The 23,445-nt window shown below is 45.9% G+C and overlaps 1 protein-coding gene across 6 annotated transcripts in view; it reads right to left on the minus strand.

The window, feature by feature from the left end:
- WIZ (WIZ zinc finger) overlaps positions 1 to 23,445 on the minus strand; it is a 53,773-nt gene that overhangs the window by 15,019 nt on the left and 15,309 nt on the right. For 3 of the 6 annotated variants that reach the window (XM_075272813.1, XM_075272816.1, XM_075272812.1), the window contains exons 5-8: positions 16,604 to 16,837; positions 5,005 to 5,130; positions 2,090 to 2,353; positions 939 to 1,697 (exon numbers count right to left, since the gene is read on the minus strand). In XM_075272813.1, coding sequence (XP_075128914.1) covers positions 939 to 1,697; positions 2,090 to 2,353; positions 5,005 to 5,130; positions 16,604 to 16,837 — 1,383 coding nt within the window. The remainder of the gene's footprint in view (positions 1 to 938; positions 1,698 to 2,089; positions 2,354 to 5,004; positions 5,131 to 16,603; positions 16,838 to 23,445) is intronic. The other 3 variants (XM_075272814.1, XM_075272815.1, XM_075272817.1) reach the window with 3 other exon arrangements.

Consider the following 23,445-nt stretch of genomic DNA (forward strand, 5'->3'; position numbering starts at 1 on the left):
CAGAGTTCCTTCGTAGTTTTCAATATGAATTTCCAATACAAAAACATAAGCACACACAAGAAAAAAAATACTAAATGAGAAGAAGTGACTAAACTTTTAACTCTTACTGTAACCTTTTCCCTAAAGGGGCTTTGAGATTACAATATCTGATAATCTATCCTTAGTCTAGGTCACTAGTGCTGAACCAGAGCCCCTCCCCACCATCAATCATCGGATATTAGGAGCTGCAGCACCTCTCTTGGCACTATGGCCCTACAGTACTGATCAGACAATCCGAGGCAGCACTCTGGTGATCACGTCTGTCAAAATTGGTGTGGGGTTTAGCACCCAGACTCCCAATGATCAAAACGTAAAAACTGGCTAAGTGTTTTATGGTAAAATATAAGCACTTTAAGGGCTAGGGCTCCTTGCACATGGAAGCCATCTGCTGATAATGGACGTACGCACAGGGGAGCAACTGTGCAGGGATCAGAAGGCCCATTCTAGAGGTATGCCATAGATGGGACGAAGCCCATAAGCTAGCCACAGGAGTATATCCATCATGACCAACAGCCTTGTCTGCTACATCTAGCTATAGGATACATGAAGTACAAACTTCAAGAGAAGCCGAGACAACACAATCCTACTGATACCCCATTACAGCTATGCATGGTAGAGGCCTACACTACAGTCTCTCCAGTCGGTGCAAAGCTAAAGATTACCCAGACAATATGCTCACGTGAGGGCATATCCATGGGATGTAATGTTTGCACTGGCCTGGCCCACTCCTCCAATCAGATCGGTGAACGCTTCACTTTAGCAGTGATCCATTCGCTTCTAAGCCACTGATGGAGGGCGTATGTCAATAGTGGATAATAATCCCCTTTAAGAACCCGTGAAACCAGTGATGGAGCCTTTCCTACTCCCTCCATGTATTAGGCAGACAATATTATACTCACATAAATTAAGTGGAGTTGAGACATTTTTGGGGGACCAGTAAGACTCCATGTTGGGTGAAGGAGACATCTTCAGTTTTTTGGTAGGTGGAGTGTGAGATGGAGATGGCCTGGGATGATGGAGCCCCATTAATGAGTGCTTGGGTTGGTGGGAGGATTCCATCTTGCCGTGAAGGCGCACAGCACCTGGCTTTGCATGAGAGCTGCCAACTTCCATTAACTTGGTATGGGGACCGACATCAGATTGCAGAATATGTGGGGCACCGGCTTCAACGATTTTGATCTGGGTACTGTTCCCTGACCCGCTGGGACATTTGAAGTGTGCGGAAGTCTCTATTGGACCTGTGCTGTCAGATAATTTCAGGTTGCTTTCTGCCGGCACAGAGTGGGGACTGCTATTGGATACGTCGGTGGACGCCTCTGCTTTCTCTTTGTCAGCTACCTCGACCTTCTTAGGGAGCACGATGGCTTCTTGGACCTTCGTTGGGCTTTGATCTGTGCCGGGTTCTTTGGGTGCTCCATCCAAGGATATTTTGGTAAGATCATCGTCTTCATTCGGCTCGAGTCCGGACAGTTTCTTCTTGAATTCTTCGCTTTTCACTAGCGAATTTAGAGCCGCAATGGGGGAGCCTTTAGCATCTGGGTCGTTCACTCCCAAGTGGCGCAAGTGAGCACGGGCATGGCTGGATAAGCCCTTTCGAGTCTCAAACCAAGCACCACAAAACTGACAGTCATTTTCTCTGCCGGTTTCACCTTCTACAGCTGTGAAATGAAGGAATGACATAGGGACGGGAAGAGGGAAGGAGGGGGTAGGAAAAAAAACAAAAACAGACAACACAAACGAAATGAGGAAATGTGTGAGTAATGAAAGATGATGCATGAAATATGTATACATACATGATCAAAAAAAATATAACGGGGTTTATGGATAGAAGGAGTGAGGAAATAATGCCAGGGAAGAGACAGGCCAGAGAGGTGACATGCAACACGAGAGAGGATGGAAACAAGGAAAGAAGAAAGGAATGAAGTAAGAAAGGGGCAAGATAGGCTGTATAGTACAAGAGGCGCCTGTATCAACCCACCCAAAAGCCCTGAAAAAAGCCTGACCATCCACCCTTCCCCTCCTGGCCAAAGTGGCCCCCAACACCACTCACTCAGATTCAGAGGCCCGTCCTCCTCCCCCCATTGGGCCTTGGGGGATCCAGGTTGGGGACTCGCCACCTTCTTGGCCCCCAACAAACTCTCGTCTTTCGGCAGCTTGCCCTGTTTAGCCAGCTCGTTCAGCAGGTCAATGGGAGCCCCACTGCTCTCCGACTCTGGCACCCCGAGGTGCCGCAGGTGGGAGCGTGCGTGGCTGGACAGGCCCTTCCGGGTCTCGAAGCATGCTCCACATAACTCACACGTAGTGGAACCTGCGCCTGGCAATCACAAACTCAATTACTAAGTGGGCTATGAGGATTTCTATACTGAAGCCTTTATATATAAGCTTACTAAACAATCCTGTGGCTACTACAAGACCAGTCTTCTGCTACAAGCCACGCTTACATTAGAAGAAAACACACAGCAATGCACAATTTGGCAAATCCGCATGGTTGGTAGAGACGAAGATCAGTGTGTCTGACCGAGACTTATTCTTCTTTCCCCACCTGAAGAACAGCATACTCGGCTGAACAGAGTCTGCATGTGTATGGGATGTTCATTAAAAATGACTGTCAGCGAAACACTAAGGGTAAGTTCACACGGGATTTTTTGGACCGGAACCTGAGGCGGTCCAAAATACAGGTAGTTGTGACTGGATGCCAGTGCTGTGCACCGGCATTCAGTCACGCACTCCGCCCCGGATTAGACCCATTGAATGGGCCTAGTCGGGAGGGAGTATCTTCAGGCGGATGTCGCGAGGCGAATCCGCCTGAAGAATGGGCATGTCGCTTCTTTTTCTGGGAGCCAAAACAAACCGCTCCCATTCATTTCAATGGGAGCCGTCTTTTTGGTCAGGATTTTGAGGCGGATACGGCCTCAAAATCCTGACCAAATAACTCCGTGTGAACTTACCCTTAGAAGTCTATGGCCAGTTTTGGAAGAAGATTACCTGATTGGATTACTGATGGAGCCTTTACCTTTCAGGAATTACAAAGAAAAAGCCGGGAGGTCATGGACAGAGAACTGTTTACCGAAAACTGCAGTCCAAAGCACGATGTGAATGCAGCCTTGAGGAGGTCTCTCCATTTCCCGTCATGTCTATCTAGTCATTACTTTTATGCCCTATAAAATTCAGAAGCCTCTTTTCTTCTCACCATAGTAGCGTTCCTCTCTTAGTCCTCCTGGTGATGTATTAACTTAATGGATAACTGGCTGTTAACATTCCTTTGTTCAGTGTGGATTGTCCCTACAACCTTACCCCATTCAATCAGAGCTGACATCTTTGATGTTCATCTCTATATACAAATGTACCCACGCATGGCCTATACCCAAAATGCTAAATGAGTATTAAAGGGGTTCTCTGGGACAGATCATGACTGCTGTGGCCTCTTCACAACTTACCAAGCACGGCGCCATATACTATATAGTGGCTGCGTCTGGTATTGTATTCATTTGAATAGAACTGAGCTGCAACACGACCCAGTGACCAATGGACGTGATGTCACTGGTATGACGAAAGTGCCGCAAGCTCTTCACATAGCTAATAGGCAGGGGTCCTGGGTGTTGTCGTTTATTGATCGAATACTGAAGGATACGTCATCAGTACAGTCCAGGAAAACCCCCTTAAATGTGGTCAGGATACGTTCACATGTCAAGGATAAACATATGTTTTACTACAGGATCAGCAATAGAACGTGGTGTTATACCCTTGAGGTGTGGACTTATGAAATACCCCGTATTATACTAAATGTCAACACTGCAAACCTACAACCCTCGCACCCAAAATGGATTATGTCGAAAGTTTAGCCTCTGTTAGACTCAAAGTCTGGAGCAGACGGCGCTGTACCCTACCCCTAGAGATAAGCTACACTGGAGGGCTCCGCAAACACTAAAGGGGGAGTAATAGGAAAAGTGGAACCGCTGGCTAATCCAATCCCAGCCAGGTCCTTTGAAAGTGAAAGCAGCGACTGCTCCACTTTCCACTAGTTCTGACAAGTGTTCGACTCAAGTGCAAAAAGAATTCTAAAAGATTTCCCGGCACGCTCAAAATAGATACTGGCGTGACGTCACATCTCTACTCTTCTGTAACTATGTCCTATTCCTTGCGAGGTGACACCAGATGAGTCTGCTGCGGCCATAGCCTGAGCCATCTACACATCAGATGTCTGGGACAAGTCTTATGGCTTCAGTAAACCAGGACAGATCACTGATCAGAAAGTGAAGGCTCTACCAAGAGTCCTGGTGAGACAAGGGTCTGCATGTTGTTACATAGACTGGGGTTAGGCCCGATTCACATCTGCACATAGGCTTTTGTTTGGGGATCCCCCACGAATAGAAACCTAATCCACATAAAGCGGTTATCTTGGGAAACCTGCGGACCCCATAGACTATAATGGGGTCCGTGTGGTCATCTGATCTGTGGGAGTCCGATACCAGGACCCTACATGATCAGCTCCTGTGAACAGGGAGTGCATGCTAACTATACGTTCTCTCCCCATCACTGCTGCGGGTTCTAATACAGATGATCTCTAGTATTACAGCCAAGCTAATATAAATGTGTGCCAACTGAAAACCCCTCCGAGTACGGCCAAGCAGAAGCTATCCTGCCTTACACATTGCAGAAGAGATTTGTCTGTGTTCGATCTTCCTGCTTTGGCCAAGATCAGTACATCAGAAAAAATACACCTTGTATGAATTTCCCCTCGAAGCAAGCAAACTATTATGTCACATCTGTTAAAGGGGCGGTCGGCCTCTGCTGTCATACACTCTGATGTAATGGCGTAACGCCCCCCACATATGCCCATGTACACAAGCCACGACATCCCTAGCGTCTTAAGACAGTGGCTGAATCCACCTCACGGCTCTGCAGACTGGAGAAGCTACGCTAAACTGGTCTTAAGACGTACTAAATGAGACATCGGTCACGTACCTTTGGACTCGTCCGCTTTCTCTCCGCTGTGATCCGATGCCATTTTCTCTACTCGGCCCTGATCTGGTTTTGAGATTTGTGGTCGCCCCAGATCTAATGGTGTCCCATCGTCCTCATCTGACAGTGCTGAGAAACACGTGAAAAGAGGATAGGGAGGGGATGAGAAAGTAAGTAGACACTCCTATTAGCACCAGCAGTAAGGTATAGTCAGGTGATATGAGAGCCGCTAGGCAAAACCAATATCAAAGAAGAGGGGAGGTGGGGGAAGGGAGGGGGTTAGTGATTGGCTTTCCACAATTCTTTTTCGCTCAGGGGCAAAAAAAAACACACCATGTGAATGGCAAGTGACCCAGGGTGGATAATTCATGGCCCCCACTCATGTAACTTTCCTACCAATGTAATGGAAAACGCACAATCTATTAAGAGTGCTGACATGCAAGCAGCGGAGCTCCTATAGACACAAGCTGGAATGGATGGCAGGCCTTATAGGACATACAAGGGCTCTGTGTATAGATCCTAGAGGAATCGGCACACTACAGACACGGAGCCCTTGTGTAGCCATACTAGAACTCATACTATACTACAGCTACATGGCAACAAAGCTGCACCACTAAATATTCCAAGTGAGACATTGCAGAAAGAAAATTAAACCTATTGGATTTGTGTCGCATGTGACTTTTTTTTTTCGCCATAGGCTTCAATGGAAGTCACGTGTACTCGCAACTTGGCTTGTGTCCTTACAGCTCTAATATAAGGTCACATGACACACGTAGCCCTGGCCTAAAGTGCTACATCCCCCTTGTATAGGGGTTGGCTTAATGTTGGGATCAGAAAGAGGGGAGCCAAGACCCTCTAGTTAAATGGAAAGGTCCCCGCAACCAGACACTTAGCTAGGCCGAAATTTCCAACTTGACATAGTCTCTAGCCAGGGTACAGGCTAAGGCGAGGGGTTCACATCTGCGTTGGAGAAAAAAAGTACTTCAGAGAGGACCTCTCTCTCCACCAGATTCAGAATAAAACCGGTGGACCCCATTATACAATAAGTGGATAGGGTCTCCATCTTTTGGGTCCCTATGCTGAACTGAACCTAACTTAAATCCAACGCTTTCAAAATGGAGGTGGCGGGGCTGTCAGCTGATCCCCTATTTACTTCTCCTGCCAGGGAAAGACACAGCCAGCCACAGAAATGTAGTATTAAGTGTCCGAAAGGTGAAGGTGTCATAATACAGAAATTCTTGCATAAATGGGAGGCGCTCATACACTCCAGGTACAGACAGAGTGCCAAGGCTTCTTTTAGGATGCACATATAGGGGTGGTCTCCATTACCCCAGCAGTAGTGGGGTGCTTGATAAGTATGCTATCCAATTCCCCATCAGGATCACTTCCACCCAAGCTACATAACAGTCCCCCCAACCTGGGGCATTTCAGGGGCTGCAAAGGTATGTTAGGAGTTTTGCAACTGTTGGAGATTACTGGCAAATATCAGCTGCACAGAGTATTCATCCTGTACAATCCCCCATTGGGAAACATCAACTGTGCAACCAGTTCTCACACAGAGATCTTATAATTTGTGTAACAATGTGTCACCACTTTAAGTAAACAGGACGCCATTGTCCCCAGGCTTGCATCACATATGGCGAAATACACAAGGCAAACATTTGGAGGCTTGTTAATGGTTCATCCTCAGGCCAGCCCTTCACACCACAAAACTAACATAATCAGAGGGACACAAAGTAACACAATCACATCAGTCACAGCCTGGACTCCAGGATAATACAATGTATCACTGCAGGGAAAAGGGAACAAGTGTGATATAACAGGAAGTCATGTATACTGCATGTATATAATGTGCTATATGAGGTCATGTACATTATACATATATAACCTGTGATACTGTGAAGTGTACATATATATATATTGATCTACAGACTTGTGCATATAACGTGATCTATGTGGAGATCTGGTATATTACGGGTATGTGTAAATATAAGGTGTGAGCTATGAGATATCTATCTATCTATCTATCTATCTATCTATCTATCTATCTATCTATCTATCTAGTGGATAGTGGACTACAAAGTTGTTTTTCTTTTTTATGTAGATTGTGATCCCCACATAGAGCCCACAATGTACATTTTTCCCTATCAGTATGTCTTTGTAATACGGGGAGAACATACAAACTCCTTGCAGATGTTTTTTAGCCCTTGGCGGGATTTGAACACCAGGACTCCAGCACTGCAAGGCTGCAGTGCTAACCACTGAGCCACTGTGTTGCCCCCTGGACTACAAAGTTTGATACATTATGTGTATATAAAACATGATCTATGGACTTTGGATATATAATGTTACCTATGAGGAGGTCAAGTATATTACATATACATTAAATATATGTGTATATAATGTGTGACCTATAATGTAGATAACGTGTATGTTATGCATGTATATATATATGATATGTAAAGCTGTGGTCACTAGCTGTACATACAGTGTATAATAACATTAGTAAGTTGTGATCAGTCAGTGTATATAACCTGTGGTCAGTCACTATGTGCACATAAAGTGGTCAATCACTAGGTGTATATACAATATATATGTAGCAAGTAGCTGTACATACAGTGTAATACAGTCACTAGGTATATACACAATGTGCATATATAACATAATAGGTTGTGGCCAGTCACTATGTGTACATACAGTGTGATAGTCACTAGGTATACATACAGTGTGATACAGTCAGCCATTACATGTAGATACAGTGTAATACAGTCACTAGATGTAGATACAGTGTGATACAGTCAGCCATTACATGTAGATACAGTGTGGTACAGTCACTAGATGTAGATACAGTGTGGTACAGTCACTAGGAGTACATACAGTGTGATACAGTCAGTCACTAAAGTACAGCCAGTCACTCAGTGCACAGACAATCCGATACATAATCACACACGTGTATCACAGGCTGCCGATACGGATGTGACCTAGCAGACCAGGCTGACGGTATGTAGACGACCTCGGGCTGGCCTCCGCCTCCTCACTCCCCCTAGTCTCACCGTCAGACCCCTCATCCCCGGCGGCCTCCTCTGCCTCTCCCCACAGCGCAGGCCCCGCTTCCTCCCGCTGCCACGGACGGCCGCCTCTTCCCGCCGCACTCTGCTCTTCCTCCTGTTGGCCCCTCCTTTCCGGCGGTGTCCCCAGCTCCCCTGACCCGCTGGCGCGCAGGGCCGCGCTCTCTGCTGACTGGCCCGACCCGGCCTCCTTTGTCCGCTCGCAGGGAGCAGACATGATGGCTTATAGAAAGTGGGCGGAGACGAGGACAAGGCGCCCTCAATGGAGCACCGAGCGACGGCGAGAATCGGGGAGCAGCCAATCAGAGGGAAGGGCGCGGATGGAGGAGGATGCAGAAGAGACACAGCAAGGCAGGCGGGGGGAATGGAGCACAGAGCAATCGTACAAGCTGCGGGTCTTACACAACTAGCAGCACATAGTGTAGTGAGGGGCTGTGAGCCTGACTGGCCGTCTCTCCTGTGAGCCTGGTCACTGGCCTTAGTACTACTCACACTGGGCACTGCACAGTAGCTGAATTTTTGCAATGGTCACTCAGATTTCTACCATTAATTAGTCACATTTATCTAAGGGCTGACAAGTCATATTCTTGCATAGGAAAATCTGCACCATATGAACTACTACTAAAAAAGAAGCCCTAAAAATCGCATGGACATGGGTTACCCATATACTATCCATATATACAGGTAATATAGGCTATATGACGGCAGTGTGTCAATGCGCCTTAATGACCTGTGGCCACGGGCACCCTGGTGAGAAGCGAATGACCAGGGCACACACGCATCTGACAAAATGACCCGACAAAGCACATTACGGCCATAGTTTGTGCAACTGCAAGGACACGGCTAAATTTCATCAACGTGTTTGCTTAGAGGCCCCAAAACACAAGCAAAAATCAAGATATTCCACTAAAAAATATCAAAAGAAAAGCCACTGTTAATTTTAATGGAAGCTAAGTAGTCTAAGCGTGCTCAAACACCCTAGACCAGTGATGGCTAACCTTTTAGAGACAGAGTGCCAGACAGACTGCAACCGAAACCCACTAAATTATTGCAAAGTGCCAACATGGCAATTTAACCTTAATACTGTGCGGATCTGCAATTGTGGACAGTTATGGAGGGTCTGTAATAATATCACTTGTCTGCTATAAAACAGATACTATGTGATAAAAATTGTGTAGGGCCCCCACATAGTACAATCTGCTCCACAGTGGCCGATACACAGTACAATCTGCTCCACAGTGGCCGATACACAGTACAATCTGCTCCACAGTGGCCGATACACAGTACAATCTGCTCCACAGTGACCGATACACAGTACAATCTGCTCCACAGTGACCGATACACAGTACAATCTGCTCCACAGTGGCTGATACACAGTATAATCAGCTCCACAGTGACCCCCACACAGTACAATCTGCTCCACAGTGACCGATACACAGTACAATCTGCTCCACAGTGGCCCCCACACAGTACAATCTGCTCCACAGTGACCGATACACAGTACAATCTGCTCCACAGTGACCGATACACAGTACAATCTGCTCCACAGTGGCTGATACACAGTATAATCAGCTCCACAGTGACCCCCACACAGTACAATCTGCTCCACAGCGACCGATACACAGTACAATCTGCTCCACAGTGGCCCCCACACAGTACAATCTGCTCCACAGTGGCCGATATACAGTACAATCTACTCCACAGTGGCCCCCACACAGTACAATCAGCTCCACAGTGACCCCCACACAGTACAATCTGCTCCACAGTGGCCAATACACAGTACAATCTGCTCCACAGTGACCGATACACAGTACAATCTGCTCCACAGTGGCCGATATACAGTACAATCTACTCCACAGTGGCCCCCACACAGTACAATCAGCTCCACAGTGACCCCCACACAGTACAATCTGCTCCACAGTGGCCAATACACAGTACAATCTGCTCCACAGTGGCCAATACACAGTACAATCTGCTCCACAGTGGACCCCACACAGTACAATCAGCTCCACAGTGACCCCCACACAGTACAATCTGCTCCACAGTGGCCAATACACAGTACAATCTGCTCCACAGTGGCCAATACACAGTACAATCTGCTCCACAGTGAACCCCACACAGTACAATCTGCTCCACAGTGAACCCCACACAGTACAATCTGCTTCAAATTGGCCTCACATGGTATAATCTGTTCCACAGATGGGTGCCAACAGAGAGGACTCTGAGTGCCACCTCTGGCACACGTGCCATAGGTTTGCCATCATGGATCTAGACCGTGGTGGTCTGACTGCTCACATCTCTGATCCAGCCCACCACATAACACATACACACTGGGTTCACCAAACTGTTCAAGAGTCTTCAGCCAAGAGAAGAAAAATCCACTACCAGAAACTGCTATAGGACCAGATACATTAAAATCCAACAAACACGATTTTGCCCCAACATCTGCCTTCAGGGGGACAAGCAGCCTCAAACACATTATACCTTTTGCCATCGGGTGTACTAAGCACCAAGCCAGGTCCAGAAATTTTCTGATAGTGCCATAATGTAGCCTTTGTACATCAGTGCTGTGTATATGAAACAAAGCCATCCAGATGTGGTGAAGTTTAGACCTGCAGCGTTATTTCAATAGCATTTTTAAAGTATTTTTTTCTCTTACTGCAAAAAATGTAGCGCAACCTCTGCATGTCAGTTCAATTCATGTGAGTGGAGTTTGGGCCATCTGATACATAGACCAATTTCCGAATTCTGCCATGTGAAACAACCCCTAGGGGGCATTCAACACGATGTAATGTGGCGCTGATTCTTGCACGATAACTCGCGTAAGAATCAGCGCTGCAAAACAGAATCCCATTGATTTCAATGTGTTGCGCAAATTAAATAGAACCCATTGAGCTCAATGGGATTCGGTTTTGCAGCGCTGATTGTTACGCAAGTTATCTTGCAAGAATCAGCGCCGTTTTACATCGTGTGAATGCCCCCTTAGGGTAAGGTTCCACATTGTAGAAGCACAGCATTTGTCACATTTTTGAGCCAAAGTCAGGAGTGGATTTAACAAAAGGGAAACAAACTTATATCTTCCATTCATTTTCAAGTCGCTCCTGACTTTGGCTCAAAAAAATCGCAACAAAAAAACGCATTTCCGCAACGCTGGGCCTTAGCCCTAGGCCGGTTGCAGACGACTGTGCTGCAACTGGCTGGCCATGAATTAAAAGAATGGGTGGCACACTGGGGACACGGGAATGTCCTCATGTGCAGCCCATGCATGAATCGGAGCCAAGAAAGCAGGGGGTAGCAAAAAAGGACAGGAATAGGATCTGTCCTATATTTTGCGGCCTGGAGTGTCAACCCGCGCATGGGACTGTGAAATTCATGGTTGTATGCATGGGCCTATAGAAAAGAATGGGTACGGCTGTCTTCACACGGAGTTTACGCTCCGCTCATTCTGAACGTAAACTCGTTCAGAGTGAGCGGCGTAAAAACCAGATCCCATTGACTTCAATGGGTGCCGGCATACGCGCATATCACATTGAGAGCAATAGGTAAAAAAAAAGCCTCCCATTGATTTCAATGGGTAGCACGCGTATGCCGGAACCCATTGAATTGGGGATTTGAATTTTAATATATTTAAATTTTAATTTATTTATTATTTTTAACCCCAGCAGGGGGCTTGAACCAGTGATCATCAGACCACTTGTTTCATAGACTGCATTACAATCGATAGAATAAGTGTAGAACTATTGAGGCTAGCAAGATGCCGCACGGGAGCTATACTGGCAACGTACCGTATTTTTTGGACTATAAGACGCACTGGACTATAAGAGGTATTAAAGGAGGAAAATAGGGAAAAAAAATTTTGAAGCAAAAAATGGTAAAATATTTAATATATGGGAGTTGTAGTTTTGCAACAGCTGCAAGGCCACATTGACAGGTGACCCTGCAGCTGTACGGGGAGTGTTTTTTTTTTGCGGGGCCAGAAGTACTTTTTGGTTTACCATTTTGGGGAATATCTATTGCTTAGATCATCGTGTATTGAAAAAAAACCCGGTGGTTTATATGATTTTTTACTTTTATATATATATTCTAGGGACAGGAGGTGATTTAGAACTTTTATTTATTTCATATTTTTATTATATATTTTTAAAGCTTTTTTTTTTTTTTTTACTATTTTATTCCCCCCCCAGGGGGCTTGAACCTGCGGTCACTTGATTGCAAGTCCCATAGACGGCAATACAACTGTATTGCCTTCTATGGGACATTCTGTCTATTAGTATTACGGCTGGTCATAGACCCAGCCGCAATACTAATATATAGCAGTGACAGGCCTGGGAGCCACAGTAGGCTCCCGGCTCTCACCCGGACAGGTCGGCTCTTGCGATATCACCGCGCAGGAGCCGGCCTGCAACTTCACAGGTACGGGGCCGGTGGGGACCGGGGCCGGTGGGGACCGGGGCCGGGGGAGAAGGGGCCACGGATACTGACCCGGCATCCGCTGTACTAGAGAGGCGAATGCCGGCGAGACACTGGCATAGGTGCCAGGGCCTGAGACATCGCTGCGCTCCTTTGTCCTGCATGAAGCCAGCGGCGGGGGGACGGAGGAGCGGAATAGCATCACTCCTCCCGCTGCTGGCTTCATGCAGGGCAGAGGAGCACAGCGATGTCTCAGGCCCCGGCGTCTATCCCTAGCCCGCATCCGCCTCTCTATTACAGCGGATGCCAGGCGCCACATTCGGACTATAAGACGCACCCTTCTTTTCCCCCCAAATTTGGGGGAAAAAAAGTGCGTCTTATAGTCCAAAAAATACGGTATATTAAGAGGCGGGGGCTTGTACTGGGAAAGGAACGGGAACCTCGCATATACTAAATGCCTGCGATCAGTGAGGCATAATGGAGACCCGGCAGTTATGGCGGCCTCTCTGTTTGTAAGTAGATGCATACTTAAAAGTTCTAGGTGTTCTCATGCAACTTCTGCTGACACGCTTAGTTAATTTTAGCCAAGCTCTCTCCACGCCGGTAAATCTCGCCAATACACGGACTGAGTTTCCTGGTCTGAAACCAGACGAAAGTTGATCTAGAGATTTATTCCGATTACTGTAACTGGAGACGAGAAGGGATTTCGTTCCCCTGGTGTAAGTTAACTTGGGGGCCAGGAGGGACTTCATGGATTCTCAGCTACTGTAAGTAAAGTGCTGGTCACAAAACTCTTTCCTTTGTAAAGAAAAAGCCCATCTATACAATATCTATAGATCAAGGACACTTTGAAGTGGGTTGTCACAGTCTACACCTAGGAGAAGCCTTCATGAAAGTAAATCCAGGGTTTATCTCAAGATGCCAACCTACTGATAAAAACTTTACAAGACAACATGTAAGAACACTGCCCAATTTTGGAATGAGAGGAAACCAAGATAAACCTTTAGCGGAATGATGGGTCAAAACATAGCTCAAAGGCAACAGAATATTCCTCAATGGTTGGGCCGATTACTTGACCTCAACCTCATTGAGTTAGAATTTGGTGATGTCCATAGATTACAGACCTTAGACAGTCATTGAATGAAAAGTACTCCAAACAACATGGCTGAGCATTACGGTGATAGATCAGTTTATAATATAAGATAATCTCAAGCAAACGCTATGAAGATTAAAGGGATCCTATCTTTTAAACACATTTTTTTTCACCCTAACATGTCGGAATAGCCTTAAGAAAGGCTATTCGTCTCCTACCTTTTCTTTTCCGCGCCGCCGTTCGCCTGCAATCCCGGTTTTTCTCAGTATGTAAATGAGCTCTCTCGCAGCACTGGGGGCGGACCCCAGCGCTCAAACAGCACTGGGGGCGTCCCCAATGCTGCCAGAGAGCTCTCCAGCGCTGTCTCCATCTTCTTCTGCATCGAGGTCTTCACTGCATCTTCTTCCGGCGGCGTCATCTTACTTCTAAGCCTCGGGCAAGCCGACTGCGCATGCCCACGGCCACAAGAAAAATGGCCGCCTCCACATTATTGCAAGCGATCATTTTCTTGTTGCCGGCGGGAAAAGACGCGGTGAAGACCTCGTTGCAGATGAAGTTGAAGGCGGCGCTGGAGAGCTCTCTGGCAACATTGGGGACGCCCCCAGTGCTGCGAGAGAACTCGTTTACATACCGAAAAAAAACGGGATTGCAGGCGAACGGCAGCACGGAGAAGAAAAGGAAAGGTAGGAGACAAATAGCCTTTCTAAAGGCTATTCCCAAGTGGTACCTAGAAAAAAAATAGTGTGTGAATGATAGGATCCCTTTAAGACTTGGTCTTCAAACCAAGAAGCTGCTGGTGTTCGTGTTATAATGGACGAGCCACGTGACAACCCAAAAGAGATTATAGAAATCACATGGATCAGGTGAAGTAGAAAATACTTCCGACCTCTAAGAATAAAGTTAGAAGTTTAGAAAAATCAGAAAAAATATTGTTAAACATTTTGTTAAAAAAAAAAATTATATAAACACCCTGAAGACAGACCTCCAAAAAAGAAGGAAGCCATTATAATATTCGAAAGTGGACAAACACCAATCACCCATGAAAGTAAACTACCTGCCTATATTGTGTAGACCCAGCGCGGACCTGTCAAGCCATGGAAACCAATATAGGCCAAGAAGTCACCAATATTCACCAGCCGTCCACCAATCCCACCTGATCATGTAACTGATAGTTGTAGGCCCAGAAGTCGTAATAAAAAAAGATAACGGATGGCCCATGTTTTAGGATTTTGTTGTCTAATCTTTAGGATAGGCCATAAATATTTGATCTGTGTAGGGCCAGCAACCCCTATCAGATACACAGTACAGGGCTGGAAGCAGTTGGCCTAAAACCTGCACATCCCCTTTAATGGACAGACTTATAGTGTCCAGGAATTGATAGATACACCAGCAGTGACAAGGGAGATGTATACAGTGCCTTATCTGTGCATATTGGGGTCTCAAACATCTGATGTTGGGGAAGCAAAGACTGGACAAGCTGAATTGCAAACCCCGATCCTTTTGTTCTCAGGGTCGATAAGCCATTAGAGGATGTTCGGCCAAGCTGGGCATTCATGTACGAGAGGGAGGTTCAAGAGGAAGAGCTGTCAGGGAAAGGGCTCATCAGGCTAACAGTTTTAGGCAGGGTTCACACAGGGTTTTTTGGTCAGGATTTTGAGGCCGTATCCACCTCAAAGTTCTGTCCAAAAAGACGGCTTCCATTGAAATCAACGGGAGCCGGTCAGTTCTTTTTTCTGGGAGCCGTTTGTTCCGGCTGCCGGAAAAAGAACAGACATGCTCATTCTTCAGGTGGAGTCACCTCCGATTCCGCCTGAAGACATTCCCGACTAGGCCCATTCCTTGGGCCTAATCTGGAGCACAGTGCGCGACTGTATGCCGATGCACTGCACCAGCATCCAGTTACAGCTACCCATATTTTGGACTGGAACCTGAGGTGACCTCCGCCTCAAGTTCCGGACCAAAAAAACCGTGTGAACCTGGCCTTAAAGGCATATGGACTTATCTAGGCCTCCAGCAATACAGTAAAGCAGTCAATACATCCGCCATCCTCTGCTGATTCTGTCACAGTCTATATAGCAAAGTAGAAAGTGAGCTGTAGAAAATAGGAAATGTGAGCCTACTGTGACTTTTCTGGTGGCCAGGATGAAAACTGGGTTTAAACTATATATAAATATATATATATATATATATATATATATATATATATATATATATATATATATATATATATATACCCAAAGATAAAAAAAGATTATATACCGTAAGTCGCATTTTATTAAAAGGTAATTTTCTAATAATACATGTCAGAGTCAAGAAAATTTCAACTGTGACTTCAAAATAGTCAATTACTTTTCATGTTACATAATTATTAATATTGTATAATTAGATGTACAGGTTGTTATACGCCGTATTTACTTTCATAGGAATCAATGTTTGTTTTTTTTTATTAGAGAAGCTTTACGGTTTCCGTCTGATCATGGTCAGTCAGAATGGGTTGTTGACCTACTGACTCTATAGCCCTGGATATATGTCCTCTTAGTATACTGTAAACCCGGTGATATGTCACAAACTTCTCATTGGAACAGTGTGAACGGGCCTAGCAGGTCAAAGCTGTCACCTATTGGCCACCCCCTCTGCACATCATCAGGATGTTCGGGGGAACGTTCTGTAATGGCAGGGCTTTTTGAGGCATACCCGGACATCCCATCCATTCTTGACTTAATGCAATGCCTATGATCTATCTTTAATTTTTTTTAATCCAACCAGCAATTTCTATTTCTGTGCACCAGGGATGGAACAGGAGGACGGCCATGTGATGATGTCACCAGAAACGTAGCAGCTTGTGACATCATCACTGCAAGTAGAGGTCAAGGGTAGAAGGAAAAGATGCACAGCCACAGATAGGGTTGTTAGCAGAGAAAGGTAAAAGAAATATCAAGCCAGGATACACAACTGGGTCTGACTGCAGGCTGGTGATGATGCAATATGATGTCATCAGTGATGTCATAAAACAGGCACAAAGGCTTCTTACCGTCTGTATCGGTGTCCTGGTGCCAAGGTGGAAAGGGTGGCAGTGGACGACCGGGTGAGCGGGCTAGCAGTCGAGCAAGGACGTGGATGGGAGATACTGTGAGCTCCCAGTTGGTGATACCAAAGTCTCGCAGGTGGGCACGGGCGTGACTGGAGAGGCCAGCACGAGTGTCGAAACCAGCACCACAGAACTCGCACCGCATCAGGCTGAAGGTACTGGGGTCGAAGTTCGCCACTACAGAGGGGGAGATTAGATCACCAGGCGTCTCAATGTTGCTCACCCGGCCTCCTCTGCAACTAAACCCTGCTCACCTTCTATTAACTGTGCTAACCGATGAGGCAACCAGACTCCTTTACCATCTACAGCGCTATTAGCTTACCATGCCCCTCCATGACCACAGCACCAATTCATCTAGCATAGTCCTACCTAATCCTCCCTAACAGAAGCTTTACCTAGCCTGGCCCCCCTCCTCCTGCTCAGCTCAGACTTAGGCCTTATTCACACAACAGTGCCGTTTATCACAATCCTGACCTGGAAAAAGGGCCGAGTGTGTCCATTAGGCTGAGGCCCCATGTTGCGGAAAGGCAGCTTTTTTTTGTTGCAAATTTTGTTGTGCTTTTTTGAGCCAAAGCCAGGAGGGGATTGAGCAGAAGTTAGAAGAATAAGAACTTCCTATTAGAGATGAGCGAGTACTATTCGAAACGGCCGTTTCGAATAGCATGCACCCATAGGAATGAATGGAAGAGGCTGGCACGCAGGGGGTTAAGTGGCCGGCCAAATCTGCGTGCCGGCCGCTTCCATTCATTCCTATGGGTGCATGCTATTCGAAACGGCCATTTCGAATAGTACTCGCTCATCTCTAATAGGAAGTTTCGAATAGCACGCACCCATTCATTCCTATGGGTGCGTGCTATTCCAAACGGGAGTTTCAAATAGTACTCGCTCATCTCTACTTTGTACACATTTCCGATTCCAGTTGCATACAGTACACTCCTGGCTTTGGCTAAAAAAAACCACAACAAAATCTGCAACGTGTGGCCTTAGCCTTAAGGTGTATTTTTCACATAAAGCCCCTCACATGATCTTTTTAGAAGACCATGTGAGGGCCAAATTTGCAGCAGAATCCACTTGGATGACACTTGCAGTGAATCAGAGTCCATTCACGTCTATGGGGGTCTCAGGTTCATTCCATTCCGATGTCACGGAGCAGGACAAGACCTACTCTATAAACATCCATAAAATCTGAAGCCCCGATAGGAGTGAATGCATAACTGAATGCGCTCAGCCAAGTGTATTCCACTGCATATTTGGTTCCACATTGGAAGCAATCAGTTGTGCGCATGGAACCTAAGGGTCTATTCACATGGGTATCTTTTAGGCCCATCAAAACAGAGAAAGATAGGGCATGGCAGTTTGTTGACGACTGTGAAAACCGGATCCAAATTCAGAAGCGTTCTTGTGTATTAAAATGGCCTTGTGAGAGCAGTTCCAAAAACATCCATTGTATGGCCATTATTCACTGTTGTGTGAATAAGGCCTTACTCTACCAAAAAAAAAACACCCTCACACACTCCTCAATTTAGACTCAGTATACGTAACTCAGCCCCCCATCCTCCTAAGCTCAGACTCACTCTACCTAGCCTAGCCCCCTATCACCCATATCTTACCTAGAAGACCCAACATACTTAGGTCCCCATACTTACACCATCTAGCATAGCCTCCCAGGCTCCACCACCTAGGACCATCCTGGCCGTATCCTCCTCCTATGGTTAAATATACTCCATCTAGCATGGCCCCATATCCTCAGCCTCTACATGGAATAGTCTCCCCATTATCCTCCTCAGCTCAGACTCTAAGCAAAAGGGGATAGCCTACAAACCACAGGTGCGCCCACAAATTAGGCCAAATATTCCAGTAGTAGAACGGTTACTACACATTATCCGGCTCTTCTAACCAGGTACCTTACCTGCATTGTTATCCATAAGGTTACCATAATGCCCATGTACCCACTCCACTAATTGGGAAGGGGGAGACTTAACTATTTTGAATATCTAAACTAATCAGACTAGAACCATTGCCCCCAGCCCTGAAATCTGAGACCCTTCAGAGCATTTCCACCTAGAATTACAGCACACCTTCACTTACGAAGCAAGCAGAGTCTCCTATCTTAAGTTGAAAATTCATGGTGTAAGGAAGCATTGTGGGAAGGAGACCCAACCTGCTTCTCAAAGGGGACCTTCCAGCACCTTTGGCAAGTCCAGTTCTTTCCAATAATAGGCCCCGCTCCACTGATTCTGGCACATTTGGGTTTTTTTTTCGTTAGCTCCCACTGTTCCTGAGCAATATGTGCTGTTAAGTTTTGGTGTCCAGTATGCTAACTGGACTCTCTATGATCACGTGGGCATTGTCTGGTAGAAGCAGGCAAGGGGGAGGGATTCAGATCTCTGACAATAGCCGACTCCTCCTGCCTGACAAATGCCCACTTGACCTTAGTAAGTCTAGGTAGCATATCGTAGTTCTAGAAGACGAGGCCCATTTCCTGCTACACTGCACCAAATACACAGCTGTGAGGGCCGTCTACTTCCATAGACTCTTTGCCCACATCTGCAGAGGAGAAGAGGAAACTCTACATCCTACTGGGAGAAGAGGCCACTGTGGGGATCGCTGCCCAATACGTGTCCAGCTGTCACCAAATGAGGGGAAGATGAGACCCCAAGGACCATTATACCCCATTATCACCCATCCAACCTACACCCGCCCATACCCACAAGTCTCAAACAAGAATGATGAAACCCCAAGGACTATTGTACCTCCAAACCACCCACCCACTCCACGCCCGTCCTCACCCCCACCACTCTCTATGCTTTGGCAATGCCAAATGTATATTTGGACGTGTCAATAAAGCTTTTTTTTTTTCTATTTGATTTGATTTCAGTCACCAAAACTAACATCACTTATTGCTCAGGAACAGTGGGGGTTAGAGAAAAAGTCCCAACGGTGTCAGAATCAGTGGAGGGGGTGACTGTTACAGGATGGAAAGAACTGAGATTAGTGGAGGTGATAAAATGTCCTCTTTAAATGCAAAAAAAAAAGGAAATATAAGGCCTTGGGTTGTCATCTTTGTGGATAATGCAGCGTATCAGTTTCGTCTTTTAGGCTGAGGCCCCACGTTGCGGAAAAACAGTTTTTTTTTGTTGCAGATTTATTTTTTCTTTGTTTTTCTTTAGCCAAACCCAGAAGTGGTCACAGAAGGAATGGGAAATATATAGGACATTCTTATTAGAGATGAGCGAACACTGTTTGGATCAGCCGATCCGAACAGCACGCACCCATAGAAATGAATGGAAGCACCTGTGACGCTGACTTTGCTGGTGTCACAGGTGCTTCCATTCATTTCTATGGGTGCGTGCTGTTCGGATCGGCTGATCCAAACAGTGTTCGCTCATCTCTAGTTCTTATACGTCTACTTTCTGCTTAATCCACTCCTGGCTTTGGCTCAAAGAAAATGTTGCGTTTCTGCAACGTGGAGCCTCAGCCTTCAGGTGGGAATGCTCTCTCTCAGTCCATATGCTAGATAGACTAGTTTCTCCGCTATAAAAGACCGCTAACCTGTGTACCCTCTATACAGAAGTATCCTGACTACACTTCTATGGTTCCCTATTCAGCCCCAGTCTACACCCCTCTTACTACGACATTGCATTACATGACAAATGATCATCAGCAATCTGCAACAAAGCGGACATTTTTCTCTAATATCTAGACGTATTATAGCAGTAGACATCGAATATACATTTTACACACACTGTATTCCATTAAACACATAAACTACACAACAAACAACTACAGCATTAGCATCAGAGAAATGTCCACACTGACTCTATAAAAGTATCCATCAGGAATGGGGATTGCCCCTTTAAAGGGTTACTCCACCGCCTGTAACGCTCCACAGTTTACATCAATCCAAAAATTCTCCCGGTTGTCCGTGGAAACAGACAGCAGTTCATCTCGGCCCTGTTGTCAGTCATGTGACCCCACAGTTTAGTTTGAACTGTGTAACTGCCATCTGAGCTCCCACAATGCACTGCTTGCAGGGAACAGGAAGTCAGCAGAATGGAGAAGAAAATACCATGGTGCAGGTATATGGCGAGCAATGCATTCACAAAGTTACTCAGAAATGTATGGAGTAACTGTTGTTTTAAAAGTGGAGTTCTCCTTTAAGACTATTACATATCCAATACTAGGATATCCGCTTAAGGCTTTGAATAGACAGTGCAATGTACGGGCGGCATGTTATAGAGCAGGGGGAGCGGAGCAGACTGATATATAGGATTGTGGCAAAAGATTCAGTATAACTTGTCACTTATTGATCTTGTATATTCGGTTCATTGTATGCTCAGGAGCAACTAGGTTTTAAAGGGGCTCTATCACCGGGAAAAGTCATTTTTAGATAAGCACATGCTTGCATAGGCTTTAGAAAGGCTATTCCACACTTACCTTTTGTATGTAGATTGCTTCAGTGGTGTCTGAATAAGTCCGTTTTTATTAATATGCTAATGAGCCTCCAGCAGTACAGGAAGTTCCCAGCAGCCTCCTCTCTCCCATTATCTTCTATGTGTGTGAAGCAAACAGGAAGCTGAGTCATCAGCAGCCCCCCATAGAAAACAGCAGGGAGAGGTGTGCACCTTCTATCGTGCACTAGTCTAATTAGCATATGAATATAAACGGACTTATTCAGAAACCACTGAGGCAATCTACATACAAAAGGTAGGTGTGAAATAGACTTTCTAAGGGCTATGCAAAGGTGTGATTAGTTAAAAATGACTTTTCCTAGTGATAGAGCCCCTTTAACCACTTCATAACCAGACCATTATATATATATATATATATATATATATATATATATATATATATATATATATATATTTTTTTTTTTTTTCTCATTAATGTACACTCAGCACCCCATCTTGACAAACTCCCCCCCCTCCCTCCAGAATTGTAGATATTGTTGCAAATTTATTAAAGAGGACCTTTCATGGTCCGGGGCACAGGCAGTTTTATATACTGCTGGAAAGCCGACAGTGTGCTGAATTCAGGGCACTGTCAGCTTTCCCAATCTGTGCCCCGGGTAAAGAGCTTCCGATGCCGATACCGTAGCTTTTTACAGTCAGAAGGGCGTTTCTCACAGTCAGTCAGGTACGTCCTTCTCCACAGCAGCACCTATCGTGCTGTACAGTGTGAGCGGGGAGGAATGCCCCCTCCCTCTGCTCACACAGCTCATCCATAGACGAGTATTATCAGGAGGGGAGGGGGCGTTCCTCCTCGCTCACACTGTACAGCACGATAGGCGCTGCTGTGGAGAAGGACGTACCTGACTGACTGAAAGGAACGCCCTTCTGACTGTAAAGCGCTACGGTACCGGGACCGAAAGCTCTTTACCCGGGGCACAGATCGGGAAAGCCGACTTAGGCTTTCCAGCAGTATATGGAACTGCCTGTGCCCAACACCATGAAAGGTTCTCTTTAAGAAAGAAAAAGTGAAGTATCCCATGCTGTCCATTTCCTTCAGATCCTCCTTGAGATGATTCTACCCCTTCATTGGAGTCCAGTTGTGTTTAATTAAACAGATTGGAATTTATTAGGAAAGGTGCACACCTCATAGCTCTCAGTACATGTCAGAGCAAATGAGAATCATGAGGTCAAAGGAACTGCCAAAGGAGCTCAGAGACAGAATTATGGCAAGGCACAGATCTGGCCAAGGTTACAAAAGAATTTCTGCAGCGCTCAAGGTTCCTAAGAGCACAGTGGCCTCCATAATACTTAAATGGAAGAAGTTTGGGACGACCAGATCTCTTCCTAGACCTGGCCGTCCAGTCTAACTGAGCAATGGTGGGAGAAGAGCTTTGGTGAGGTAAAGAAGAACCCAAAGATCACTCTACTGAGCTCCAGAGATGCAGTAAGGAGATAGGAGAAAATTCCACAAAGTCAATTATCTCTGCAGCCCTCCACCAGTCGGGGCTTTATGGCATAGTGGCCCGAAGGAAGCCTGTGCTCAGTGCAAGACATATGAAAGCCCACCTAGAGTTTGCCAAAAAACACATGAAGGACTCCCAGACTATGAGAAATAAAATTCTCTGGTCTGATGAGACGAAGATTGAACTTTTTGCTACTAATTCTAAGCAGTTTGTGTGGAGAAAACCAGGCACTGCTCCTCACCTGCCCAATACAATCCCAACATGGTGGTGGCAGCATCAGGCTATGGGGGTGTTTTTCAGCTTCAGGGACAGGATGACTGGTTGTAATTGAAGGAAAGATGAATGCAGCCAAGTACAGAGATAGCCTGGAAGAAACCCTCTTCCACAGTGCTCTGGACCTCAGACTAGGCCGAAGGCTCACTTTCCAACAAGACAATGACCCTAAGCACACAGCTAAAATAACAAAGGAGCGGCTCCAGAACAATTCTGTGACCATTCCTGACTGGCCCAGCCAGAGCCCTGACCTAAAACCAATTGAGCATCCCTGGAGAGACCTGAAAATGGCTGTCCACCAACGTTCACCATCCAACCTGAGGATCTGCAAGGAAGAATGGCAGAGGATCCCCAAATCCAGATGTAAAAAACTTACATCATCCCCAAGAAGACTCATGGCTGTACTAGGTCAAAAGGGTGCAAATACTCAGTACTGAGCAAAGGCTCTGAATACTTATGACCAGGTGAGATTTTACATTTACTTTTTTAATAAATTTGCAAAAATATCTACATTTGATTTTTTTTCTGTCAAGATGGAGCTGAGTGTACAATAATGAGAAATGAAATTTTTCGCTTTTAGCAAATGGCTGCAATGAAA

Source organism: Leptodactylus fuscus, chromosome 5 (genome assembly GCF_031893055.1).
Source record: "Leptodactylus fuscus isolate aLepFus1 chromosome 5, aLepFus1.hap2, whole genome shotgun sequence".
NCBI lineage: Eukaryota > Metazoa > Chordata > Amphibia > Anura > Leptodactylidae > Leptodactylus > Leptodactylus fuscus.